Raw genomic sequence first — 13,845 nt, 5'->3', positions numbered from 1 at the left:
TAAAAATCACTACGATTGCGTGATTTCAAGGTCGGGGTTGGATCATGGGGGACTGCCTACACTTCTAGGAACACCCTCTCAGACCAATCCTTGCATTCGTCAAAGGGGGAAGCTGCAAAATGCCATATATGGTAGGACATTCCATGCCGTCCTAACAGTGTTAAAGCCCAGCACTCTTAGGATGGAATGGAACATCCCAAAGGTGTTAAGGGTTTAAAGGGACATTAAACCTAATTTTTTTCTTTCATGATTTAGAAAGAGCAAGCAATTTTAAACAACTTTCTAATTTATTTATATTATCTAATCTGTTTCATTCTCTTGTTATTCTATGCTGAAAAGCATATCTAGATAGGCTAAGAAGCTGCTGATTGGTGGCTGCACACAGATGCCAAGTGTGATTGGCTCACCCATGTGCATTGCTATTTCTTAAACAAAGGATGTCTAAAGAATAAAGCAAATTAGATAATAGAAGTAAATTTCCATGTTGTTTAAAATCGTATTCTCTATCTGAATAATGAAAGAAATTTTTTTGGTTTAATGCCCCTTTAAGGTATGATAATTAGTACTTATGAGTTATTCTTAACCTCAGAGTACAAAGTCATTAAGTGGAAATTCGAATCAACACAAGTGAAAAGCAGCATATACATTTATTTCACCATACATCTATTTTAGTGACAGCCTGAGATAATTAATTTTCCATCAGTAATTTAGGTAAACATGTAAATATTTTGGTAAAATGTATAAAGCATTTTGAAACAAACAGTAAACAATAAAACATAATCTGTCATACAGTGGTCTATAATGTTTGTTCAAGTAATACTTACAGTACAACAGACCAATCAAATATAGTTTCTTAATTATTTATAATATTTTGTATTTTAAGAAAATAATTTATAATGGCTACTATTTGCAACAGGAATTAAAATTAAAAAATGGAATGCAAATTTAAAATAATCTGGCAAAACATCAATAAATTAACAAATCAATAGCCTGTAAAGTTATTAAAATTATTGCCTTTTGTATATTTAACTTGAGTAAAATTAAATAATATTAATTATATTTCTCACATTTAATCTCTACCTATTGAGACATTTTCTATTTTCCATTCAAAACACATACAGTATAGCATGTTATATGTATATATAATATGACAAATTTATGTACTTTTTTGCACCATATAAAAACTACAACATTTAAGAGAACATTTTAATACATTACTCATTAGAATCAATTCTTTGGATAGTTGATAAAAAAGTACATTTTCCCCAAAAAGGTATATTGATATGTTTTATAAATCACTTAAAAGAAAAACAACAAAAAAAGTATGAGTTTAGCCTAGTTGGAGGGAATTTCTCGAAGACTTAAAGGGACATGAAACCCAAACATTTTCTTTCATAATTCAGATAGAGAATACAATTTTAAACAACTTTCCAATTTACTTCTATTATTTAATTTGCTTCCTTCTCTTGTTATCCTTTGCTGAAAGGTTTATCTAGGCAAGCTCAGGAGCAGCAGAGAACCTAGGTTCTAGCTGTTGATTGGTGGCTGCAGATATATATATTGATTGTGATTGGCTCACCCATGTGTTCATTTAGAAACCATTAGTGCATTGCTGCTCCTTCAACTAATGATACCAAGAGAATGAAACAAATTAGATAATAGAAGTAAATTAGAAAGTTGTTTAAAATTGTATTCTCTATCTGAATCATGAAAGAACATTTTTGGGTTTTGCGTCCCTTTAATGGTGTGCTATAACAATCTCAAAAAAATCAAACTCCCAGCATATTTCAAGCTTCATGACCACCATTTCTTATACATCGGTAAATCATATGTTGAGATACTCTAAAACAAAGACTTGTAAAATTTTGTTCATGTTGTCAATAGTTGCAGAATCAAGATTTTCTTCATTGTCTTCCATTGTATGCCAAACATCTGGAAAGGGTGATGGAATAAGATGGAGAACTGGAACACCTAGAACAAAAACAAACAAACTATTAAACAACAATTTATTTAGTGCATGCCGAGATAAACACTAGATTTTATATTTAGCAGAGTTGTCCAGTTAGTCTTGTAATGCACATCAAAAAGAACACATGAAAAAACATAATTTATGCTTACCTGATAAATTTATTTCTCTTGTGGTGTATCCAGTCCACGGATCATCCATTACTTGTGGGATATTCTCATTCCCAACAGGAATTTGCAAGAGGATCACCCACAGCAGAGCTGCTATATAGCTCCTCCCCTAACTGCCATATCCAGTCATTCGACCAAAACTAGCCGAGAAAGGAGAAACCATAGGGTGCAGTGGTGACTGTAGTTTAAAATTTAGACCTGCCTTAAAAGGACAGGGCGGGCCGTGGACTGGATACACCACAAGAAAAATAAATTTATCAGGTAAGCATAAATTATGTTTTCTCTTGTTAGGTGTATCCAGTCCACGGATCATCCATTACTTGTGGGATACCAATACCAAAGCTAAAGTACACGGATGAAGGGAGGGACAAGGCAGGTACTTAAATGGAAGGGACCACTGCCTGTAGAACCTTTCTCCCAAAAATAGCCTCCGAAGAAGCAAAAGTATCAAATTTGTAAAATTTTTAAAAGGTATGAAGCGAAGACCAAGTCGCCGCTTTGCAAATCTGTTCAACAGAAGCCTCATTTTTAAAGGCCCAGGTGGAATCCACAGCTCTAGTAGAATGAGCTGTAATCCTTTCAGGGGGCTGCTGTCCAGCAGTCTCATAGGCTAAGCGTATTACGCTCCAAAGCCAAAAAGAAAGAGAGGTTGCCAAAGCCTTTTGACCTCTCCTCTGTCCAGAGTAAACAACAAACAGGGAAGATGTTTGACGAAAATCTTTAGTCGCTTGTAAGTAAAACTTTAAAGCACGGACTACGTCCAAATTATGTAAAAGACGTTCCTTCTTTGAAGAAGGATTAGGACACAATGATGGAACAACAATCTCTTGATTGATATTCTTGTTGGAAACTACCTTAGGTAAAAACCCAGGTTTTGTACACAGAACTACTTTATCTGTATGGAAAATCAGATAAGGAGAATCACATTGTAAAGCTGATAACTCAGAGACTCTACGAGCCGAGGAAATAGCCATCAAAAACAGAACTTTCCAAGATGAAAGTTTGATATCAATGGAATGAAGGGGTTCAAACGGAACTCCTTGAAGAACCTTAAGAACCAAGTTTAAGCTCCATGGAGGAGCAACAGGTTTAAACACAGGCTGAATTCTAACCAAAGCCTGACAAAATGCCTGGACATCTGGAACCTCTGCCAGACGCTTGTGCAAAAGGATAGACAGAGCAGAAATCTGTCCCTTTAAAGAACTAGCTGATAATCCTTTATCCAAACCCTCTTGGAGAAAGGACAATATCCTAGGAATCCTAACCTTACTCCATGAGTAATTCTTGGATTCACACCAATGAAGATATTTGCGCCATATCTTATGGTAGATTTTCCTGGTAACAGGCTTTCGGGCCTGTATTAAGGTATCAATGACTGACTCGGAGAAGCCACGCCTTGATAAAATCAAGCGTTCAATCTCCAGGCAGTCTCAGAGAAATTAAATTTGGATGATTGAAAGGACCTTGTAGTAGAAGGTCTTGTCTCAGAGGCAGAGGCCAAGGTGGAAAGGATGACATGTCCACCAGGTCTGCATACCAGGTCCTGCGTGGCCACGCAGGCGCGATCAAGATCACCGATGCTCTCTCCTGTTTGATTTTGGCAATCAGTCGAGGGAGCAGAGGAAACGGTGGAAACACATAAGCCAGGTTGAAGAACCACGGTGCTGCTAGAGCATCTATCAGCGTCGCTTCTGGGTCCCTGGACCTGGATCCGTAACAAGGAAGCTTGGCGTTCTGGCGAGACACCATGAGATCCAATTCTGGTGTGCCCCAAGGATGAACCAATTGAGCAAACACCTCCGGATGGAGTTCCCACTCCCCCGGATGAAAAGTCTGACGACTTAGAAAATCCGCCTCCCAGTTCTCTACACCTGGGATATGGATCGCTGATAGATGGCAAGTGAGTCTCTGTCCAGCGAATTATCTTGGAGACTTCTAACATCGCTAGGGAGCTCCTGGTCCCCCCTTGATGGTTAATGTAAGCCACAGTCGTGATGTTGTCCGACTGAAATCTGATGAACCTCAGGGTTGCTAACTGAGGCCAAGCTAGAAGAGCATTGAATATTGCTCTTAACTCCAGAATATTTATTGGGAGGAGTTTCTCCTCCTGAGTCCACGATCCCTGAGCCTTCAGGGAATTCCAGACTGCACCCCAACCTAGAAGGCTGGCATCTGTTGTTACAATTGTCCAATCTGGCCTGCGAAAGGTCATACCTTTGGACAGATGGACCCGAGATAGCCACCAGAGAAGAGAATCTCTGGTCTCTTGATCCAGATTTAGCAGAGGGGACAAATCTGTGTAATCCCCATTCCACTGACTGAGCATGCATAATTGCAGCGGTCTGAGATGTAGGCGCGCAAATGGCACTATGTCCATCGCCACTACCATTAAGCCGATCACTTCCATGCACTGAGCCACCGAAGGGCGCGGAATGTAGTGAAGAACACGGCAGGAATTTAGAAGCTTTGATAACCTGGACTCCGTCAGGTAAATTTTCATTTCTACAGAATCTATCAGAGTTCCTAGGAAGCAAACCCTTGTGAGGGGTGATAGAGAACTCTTTCCCTCATTCACTTTCCACCCATGCGACCTCAGAAATGCCAACACTATGTCCATATGAAATTTGGCAATTTGGAAGTTTGATGCCTGTATCAGGATGTCGTCTAGATAAGGGGCCACTGCTATGCCCCGTGGTCTTAGGACCGCCAGAAGAGACCCCAGAACCTTTGTAAAAATTCTTGGGGCTGTAGCTAACCCGAAGGGAAGAGCCACAAACTGGTAATGCCTGTCTAGAAAGGCAAACCTTAGGAACCGATGATGATCTTTGTGAATCGGTATGTGAAGGTAAGCATCCTTCAAATCCACTGTGGTCATGTACTGACCCTCCTGGATCATAGGTAGGATTGTCCAAATAGTTTCCATTTTGAATGATGGAACTCTGAGGAATTTGTTTAAGATCTTTAGATCCAAAATTGGTCTGAAGGTTCCCTCTTTTTTGGGAACCACAAACAGATTTGAATAAAATCCCTGTCCTTGTTCCATCTGTGGAACTGGATGGATCACTCCCATTATTAGGAGGTCTTGCACACAGCGTAAGAATGCCTCTTTCTTTATCTGGTTTACAGATAATCTCGAAAGGTGAAATCTCCCTTGTGGGGGGGAAGCTTTGAAGTCCAGAAGATATCCCTGAGATATGATCTCCAATGCCCAGGGATCCTGAACATCTCTTGCCCACGCCTGGGCGAAGAGAGAAAGTCTGCCCCCTACTAGATCCGTTGCCGGATAGGGGGCCGTTCCTTCATGCTGTCTTAGAGGCAGCAGCAGGCTTTCTGGCCTGCTTGCCTTTGCTCCAGGCCTGGTTAGATTTCCAGGCCATCTTGGATTGCGCAAAAGTTCCCTCTTGTTTTGTAGCAGAGGAAGTTGATGCTGCACCTGCCTTGAAGTTTCGAAAGGCACGAAAATTAGACTGCTTGGCCCTTGATTTGGCCCTGTCCTGAGGAAGGGTATGACCCTTACCTCCAGTAATGTCAGCAATAATTTCCTTCAAACCAGGCCCGAATAGGGTCTGCCCCTTGAAGGGAATGTTAAGTAATTTAGACTTTGAAGTCACGTCAGCTGACCAAGATTTAAGCCATAGCGCCCTACGCGCCTGGATGGCGAATCCAGAATTCTTAGCTGTTAGTTTAGTCAAATGAACAATGGCATCAGAAACAAAAGAATTAGCTAGCTTAAGTGTTCTAAGCTTGTCAAGTATTTCAGTCAATGGAGTAGCTGTCTGAAAGGCCTCTTCCAGAGACTCAAACCAGAACGCCGCAGCAGCAGTGACAGGAGCAATGCATGCAAGGGGCTGCAGGATAAAACCTTGTTGAATAAACATTTTCTTAAGGTAACCTTCTAATTTTTTATCCACTGGATCTGAAAAAGCACAACTGTCCTCGACAGGGATAGTGGTACGCTTTGCTAAAGTAGAAACTGCTCCCTCCACCTTAGGGACCGTCTGCCATAAGTCCCGTGTGGTGGCGTCTATTGGAAACATTTTTCTAAAAATAGGAGGGGGGGGGGAAACGGCACATCGGGTCTGTCCCACTCCTTAGTAATAATTTCTGTAAACCTTTTAGGTATTGGAAAAACGTCAGTACACACCGGCACCGCGTAGTATTTATCCAGTCTACACAATTTCTCTGGCACTGCAATTGTCTCACAGTCATTCAGAGCAGCTAAAACCTCTCCAAGCATCACCCAGAGGTTCTCAAGCTTAAATTTAAAAGTAGACATATCTGAATCAGGTTTCCCCGAGTCAGAGACGTCACCCACAGACTGAAGCTCTTCCTCAGCTTCTGCATATTGTGACACAGTATCAGACATGGGCCTTAAAACATCTGCGCGCTCTGTATTACGTCTAACCCCAGAGCTATTGCGCTTTCCTCTGAATTCAGGCAGTCTGGCTAATACCGCTGACAGGGTATTATCCATGATTGCCGCCATGTCCTGCAAAGTAATCGCTATGGGCGTCTTTGATGTACTTGGCGCCATTTTAGCGTGAGTCCCTTGAGTGGGAGTCAAAGGGTCCGACACGTGGGGAGAGTTAGTCGGCATAACTTCCCCCTCGTCAGAATCCTCTGGTGATAATTCTTTTAAAGATAACAGCTGATCTTTATTGTTTAAAGTGAAATCAATACATTTAGTACACATTCTCCTATGGGGTTCCACCATGGCTTTTAAACATAATGAACAAGGAGTTTCCTCTATGTCAGACATGGTTATACAGACTAGCAATGAGACTAGCAAGCTTGGAAAACACTTAAAATCAAGTTAACAAGCAATATAAAAAAAACGTTACTGTGCCTTTAAGAGAAACAAATTTTGCCAAAATTTGAAATAACAGTGAAAAAAGGCAGTTAAACTAATGAAATTTTTACAGTGTATGTAACAAGTTACAAAGAAACTTTTCCTTATAAGTTGCTCCCAGCCCAAAATATCCACTATTTAAGGCACAACACAGACTCATGAATCAAAGTTAAACAAATTGATCATACCTTTATTATGGCATGTTGGACAAACACTCAGCAAATACTGGCGGTGTGACTACCAGGAGACACAGGTGTGTGGCGTGTGACGTCATCTGACGCGTTTCACGCCCTTCTGGCGCTTTGTCAAAGATGTGGAGGTGTGTGTGATTAGCATACTTTTAAATGGTTATCTAAAAAACTCCTCCCTTAATGTGATGTCACAGTAGCAAACTGTGTTTTCAAAATTGTTGATACATATATGTGATAAAGTGTGTTGAAAAATGTTAATAAGTGTATATTTTAAATAAAACACATTGCGTGTATTAAATTAAAGTGAGTTACTATTTAAAAATTTATTTTTAAAAACAATAACTTATGATACTATGCGGCTCTTAAATATTTGTGACAAATAACAAAGAACAAAAGAATTCCTATAGTTATATTATACTATATTCGTTTTACTGGAATTTCACTGCAATAATATTTTTTGGTTACTATTGTAATGCATTGATATATCATATGCATATATCAATGCATTACAATAGTAACCAAAAAATATTATTGCAGTGAAATTCCAGTAAAACGAATATAGTATAATATAACTATAGGAATTCTTTTGTTCTTTGTTATTTGTCACAAATATTTAAGAGCCGCATAGTATCATAAGTTATTGTTTTTAAAAATAAATTTTTAAATAGTAACTCACTTTAATTTAATACACGCAATGTGTTTTATTTAAAATATACACTTATTAACATTTTTCAACACACTTTATCACATATATGTATCAACAATTTTGAAAACACAGTTTGCTACTGTGACATCACATTAAGGGAGGAGTTTTTTAGATAACCATTTAAAAGTATGCTAATCACACAAACCTCCACATCTTTGACAAAGCGCCAGAAGGGCGTGAAACGCGTCGGATGACGTCACACTCCACACACCTGTGTCTCCTGGTAGTCACAACGCCAGTATTTGCTGAGTGTTTGTCCAACATGCCATAATAAAGGTATGATCAATTTGTTTAACTTTGATTCATGAGTCTGTGTTGTGCCTTAAATAGTGGATATTTTGGTCTGGGAGCAACTTATAAGGAAACGTTTCTTTGTTTATTGTATTCCTGGAACAGGCAGCCTGGTCTGCAAGTCTGGGTTTGTGCCGGGAGAGGCGCCGACGCAGTGTTTCCTGTGTGCTCCTGTATAGACCTTACCGCTCAGTCCTTGAACTCTCACTCTCCTATGTATATGTAACAAGTTAGCAGAGCATTGCACCCACTTGCAAATGGATGATTAACCCCTTAATACAAAAAACAGTTTAACAAAACAAAAAATATGTTTTTTAAACAGTCATAACAACTGCCACAGCTCCTACTTTTGAAGCCTTTTGAGCCTTTCAGGGATGTCCTATAGCATGCAGGGGACTGCTGAGGGAAGCTGAATGTCACAGTTTGTAATTTTAACTGCACCAACTGTAACTTTTATACTATAACAGTGGAAAGCCTCAGGAAACTGTTTCTAGGCAAAAATAAAGCCAGCCATGTGGAAAAACTAGGCCCCAATAAGTTTTATCACCAAAGCATATATAAAAACGATTAAACATGCCAGCAAACGTTTTATATTGCACATTAATCAGAGTATATACCTCTGATAGCAAGCCTGATACTAGTCGCTATTAAATCACTGTATTTAGGCTTTAACTTACATTAATCCGGTATCAGCAGCATTTTCTAGCAAATTCCATCCCTAGAAAAACTTAACTGCACATACCTTATTGCAGGATACCCTGCACGCCATTCTCCCTCTGAAGTTACCTCACTCCTCAGACATATGTGAGAACAGCAGTGGATCTTAGTTACTTCTGCTTAGATCATAGAAAAACGCAGGCAGATTCTTCTTCTAAATGCTGCCTGAGATAAAATAGTACAACTCCGGTACCATTTAAAAACAATAAACTTTTGATTGAAGAAAAAACTAACTATATTTTACCACTTTCCTCTTACTACCTCCAGCTATGTTGAGAGCTTGCAAGAGAATGACTGGATATGGCAGTTAGGGGAGGAGCTATATAGCAGCTCTGCTGTGGGTGATCCTCCTGCAACTTCCTGTTGGGAAGGAGAATATCCCACAAGTAATGGATGATCCGTGGACTGGATACACCTAACAAGAGAAATACTAATAGCTGGATTTGAACAAACCTTAAAACAGTATTTCTCAACTCCAGTCCTCAGGACCCTTAACATGCCAGAGTTTCATTATATCTTAACTAGAGCACATGTGAAATAATCATCTGAAGGGAGAGAGCAGGTTAGTAACCATGGTTACTGATCAGCTGATTGTTTCACCTGTGCTAAAGTTAAGATATAATGTATATCTGGCCTGTTAAATGTCCTGAGGACTGGAGTTGAGAAACACTGCCTTAAAAGACACCAGGTTTTGAGAGACATATTCTCTCTTTCAAGATCCAACAATACTCAGATACATGTAATGAAACTGAATATTAATCTTTGAATACAGGATAATAATTATATAAAGTGAAGAAGAAGGTAGAAATAAATGATATCAAATTAAAAGGTTAGGGTGACAAAAGCATATATTTATTTTAAAATATGTGTGTTAAATGGTCCTCTAAATGCCCATACATCCTAAACGTTTGGTTTTATGTGTTTACTCACAAACACAAAAGCCAAGAAATTAAAAATGTAACCTCTGAATTACACATCATATTTGACATTAACAATCATATCAATGATCAATGGCCTAGGTTCAATATAACCTGTTAGTGAGACTGATATCTCGCAGAAAAATTCAACTTGAAAAAAGCGTTACAAGTCAATCTCATTATAACCAATGGAGTAACATCTTTCTCATAACTGTTCTTCTCTCAATACATAGACCAAAAGAATAATATGCACAGATATCTAAAAATCCAGTATAAAACCGTTTAAAAACTTACTTAGAAGCTCCTAGTTTAGCTATGTTAAAAAGGTAGCTGGAACACACACTGCAAGTGGGAATTATGAGACACCCCCCTCCCCCTTTCTTTGCATATGAAAAGACTCTTTACACAAACAGGAGCAAGTTGGAATTGGTATACCTCAGTATTCTCCTAAAATTTTGGGGCTTGGTTAAGAGTCTGAAAATCAGCTCAATGTTATTTCAAAATAAGCAAAACTATACAATTTAAAAAAAAACTGTATGGGCTTTATAAATGGATCATCTACAAAACATTTATGCAAAGAAAAATCTAGTATATAATGTCCCTTTAAGTTCATAACGAGCCATAACTGTCATTCGAGATACTTCACAAGGGTAATGGAGTCTTTATGAATTCTACATATAGGTAAAACATCCTAACTAGAACACCCCAAAATGTTGAATGATAGCCCTTTAAGTCGCCTTTTGTTCTACTGAGTGAAACTAGTCCACCATAACAAAATGCAAATGCGAACAAAGCATGCAAAAAAAAAAAGCTGTGAAATTAGCCAAAATTGAAAATGAAAGATTCATTGCAAATGATTCTAAGTCAAAGCCTAAAAAGTGTTTTAAGTATATCAATGTAAAAAATATAGGTACATTAAAATGTGAGAAGGATACCATGATTAACAGTGACAGGGTGAAATCTAAAATACTAAACCAGTTCTTTTATTCAATATACACAAGAGAGGAACCAATATGAGATACATTGAAACAAACAAAAACATACAAGTCTATATCAATAACTTGGTTATCTCTAGATGATATCAGGAAACAACTGGATAATATTAAGGTAAATTAAATTCCAGATTCAGATGGTGTAAAACTGATCTGGTGCCACATTTCAAAAAGAGAAGCAGAGCTGATCCAGGAAGCTATAGACCAGTTAGTCTGACATCGGTAGTGGGGAAGATACTTGAAAGGATAATAAGGAATTATAATCATTTTACATAAACAAGATTATGAGCTCAAATCAGCATGGTTTTATGAGAAATAGATCATGTCAGACTAATCTAATTAGATTCTATGAAGAAGTAAGTAAAAGTATAGATAAAGGGAAATCAGTTGATGTGATATATTTGGATTTTACAAAGGCATTTGATACAGTGCCACATAAGAGATTATTGTACATAATTATGTGACTGGGAATATCTGAAAATGTAAGATCAAGGACAAATAACTGGATAAAAGACAGGGAGCAGCAAGTACTACAGTAGTAAATGTATCATGCTCAGATTGGTCAAAGGTAATTACTGACCAGAGATCTGTACTGGGCACTGTTCTTTTTAATATTTTTATTAATGACTTAGAGCAAGAATTAAATAGCAACATTTCTATTTTTCCTGATGATAAAAATTCTGTAAGGCCATTAAGTCAGTGCAGGATAAACTTGCTTTACAAGGGGATTTACAAAAATTGTTAGATTGGGCAGGTAAATGGAAAATTAGATCTAATACTGGAAAATGTAAGGTTCTATAGTTTGCAAGTAAAAATAAGCAGGCAACCTATTAATTAAATGGGACGAGACTTAGCAAAACAGGAGAGGAAAGGGATTTGGGTGTATTTCTAGAAAATAAGCTAAAAATGGGTGCACAATGCAGGGCAGTCATTTCTAAGGAAAATAAGATATTACCATGTTTTAAAAGAGGCACTGATGCAAGGGAGGAAAACATAATTCTGTCGCTATATAAATACCTGGTAAGACCTAACCTTGAGTATGGAGTTCTGGGGACCAATCTCAAAAAAGACATTGCAGAGTAAGAAAAAGTTCAGAGAAGGGCCACAAAACTAATAAGGTGGATGTAGAATTTAAACTTTGATGAGATGTTAGCCAAACTGCTTTTATTTTTTCTTGGAAAAAAAGGTGCTTTAGAAGTGATATAATTACTTTATATAAATATATCCAAGTTCCATATACAGAGTTGGCAGAAGCTCGGTTTATTCCAAGGAAACAGTTTGTGACAAAAGGTCACAATTAATCTCCAGCAAAGTAAATGTTTTTTTACTGTAAGGCCAATCAGATTGTGTACCTCATTGCCTGAGGGGTAGTGAATGCCAATATATAAGATACATTTAAAAATGACTTAGGTACATTTATGGCTAGAAATAAAATTCAGGGATATGATTGCTTGTGTTAAATGGTACCCTTTTAATGGAATTAAGTTAAGCTCAAGTGACGCTTTTTATTGTAAATCAGGTAGGATCTGTATAGTTTTTTTTATAAGAAATTACATGCTTCTTAATAAAGTCTTTTATGTTTCTGGATGTTTAACAAATTACTTATATCATCTTGCATACACTTAGGGACTTGATGATCAAAAATTTGCTAGCATGGAAAGAAATCACGCAAAATCTTTGAAGGCTATTTGTGAGCATTATATGGTAAGTAGGTGTCTCTCCTTCACATTAAAGGGACAGTAAACCCTAAATAATTCTTTCATTGTTTAGATAGAGAATACAATTTTTAAAAAGTTTCCAATTTACTTCTATTATCAAATTTGTTTTGTTCTCATGTTATTCTTTGTTGAAGGGATACCTAGGTAGGTAGCGTGCACATGACTGAAGCACTACAGGACAGGAAATAATGCTGCCATCTAGTGCTCCTGCTAATGTATAACATTGTTGCAAAACTGCTGCCATATAGTGTTGTGGACACGTGCACACTCATGAGCTTACATCCCAGCTTTTCAACAATGGATAACAAGAAAACAAAGAAAATGTTAAAACAGAAGTAAATTGGAAAGCTGTTTAAAATTGTATGCTCTATCTGAATCATGAAAGAAAAAATTGGGTTTTATGTCCCTTTAAGGATCCTGCATAGCTAAACCGTTATCTTTGCCTTTCTAAAAAAAATTGAGGGACCTTGCAGCACTGTACAAAGAGCTTTAGCTTATCAGGCTCATAGAAAATGAGAAGCTATTGTCTAAGCCGCTAAAACAAATACAACTTCAAAAAGACGCCTGAAAGACAGTAAGGATTAGATTACAAGTGGAGCGCTAATTTAATCGCACACCCACAAACGGTCAAATGTTCCCATTCGCGGGCAAGAGATCAATAAACAGCCATTACAAGTGGCTGGTTATTTCTACAGCGAGTTTGCGGTAGCAATTCGATCTCTGGTTAATCTTCTAAAAGTGCTCCAAACGCCCTAAAAATAGAGGTTATTATAATTTTTTATTTAAAAAAAATTAGCATTTTTTTAAAATAAAAAACATCTGCACTAGGCAATCTTTGGGGGTGGGGTGTTAGAAAAAAACAGCACTGAAAAGTGCCTTTACATTGCGGTCTATGGGAACTGTGTGCTCCCAGTACATTTATATGTATATGTTTATATACATTTAAAAATGCTGCCCATCGCTGCGCTACTTACCCCCTTTGCTGCGCTGTATCTCACGGCATGAGAGTGAGGCTCCCATTGGAGCCTGTGGAAGTGTGCTCTCGTGAGCCCAATGCTTCCTAGCAATGTGAACGCGAGCTCACATTCGCATTGCGCAAAATTGTAATACCAGGCCCTAAAAGTTTTTGAGAGTAAAATATTTGCATGTCTGGTTTGTTATAGGACAGCAGTGTCACTGAATAGGACAAAAAGTGTCTGGAGACCCCGCAAACAAAAATGAGGTGCTGACTGTGGTTGGGAATTTTTACCTACACTAACGTCAAACATGAAGTATTTCTAAAAGACTCTATTGCTTTTGTGAAGCATCAGATCTTGTGATCATGAGGC

At 37.9% G+C, this 13,845-nt stretch overlaps 1 protein-coding gene across 1 annotated transcript in view; it reads right to left on the bottom strand.

Annotated features, from left to right (window-relative positions):
• Positions 1 to 628: 628 nt before the first annotated feature.
• Positions 629 to 13,845, bottom strand: part of QPCT (glutaminyl-peptide cyclotransferase) — a 211,003-nt gene continuing 197,786 nt past the window's right edge. Inside the window, exon 7 of the mRNA XM_053711021.1 lies at positions 629 to 1,971. Within this exon, the coding sequence (XP_053566996.1) occupies positions 1,826 to 1,971 (146 nt within the window). The 3' untranslated portion in view covers positions 629 to 1,825. The remainder of the gene's footprint in view (positions 1,972 to 13,845) is intronic.

Source organism: Bombina bombina, chromosome 4 (assembly GCF_027579735.1).
Source record: "Bombina bombina isolate aBomBom1 chromosome 4, aBomBom1.pri, whole genome shotgun sequence".
NCBI lineage: Eukaryota > Metazoa > Chordata > Amphibia > Anura > Bombinatoridae > Bombina > Bombina bombina.
This window is presented reverse-complemented; position numbering and strand designations above follow the sequence as displayed.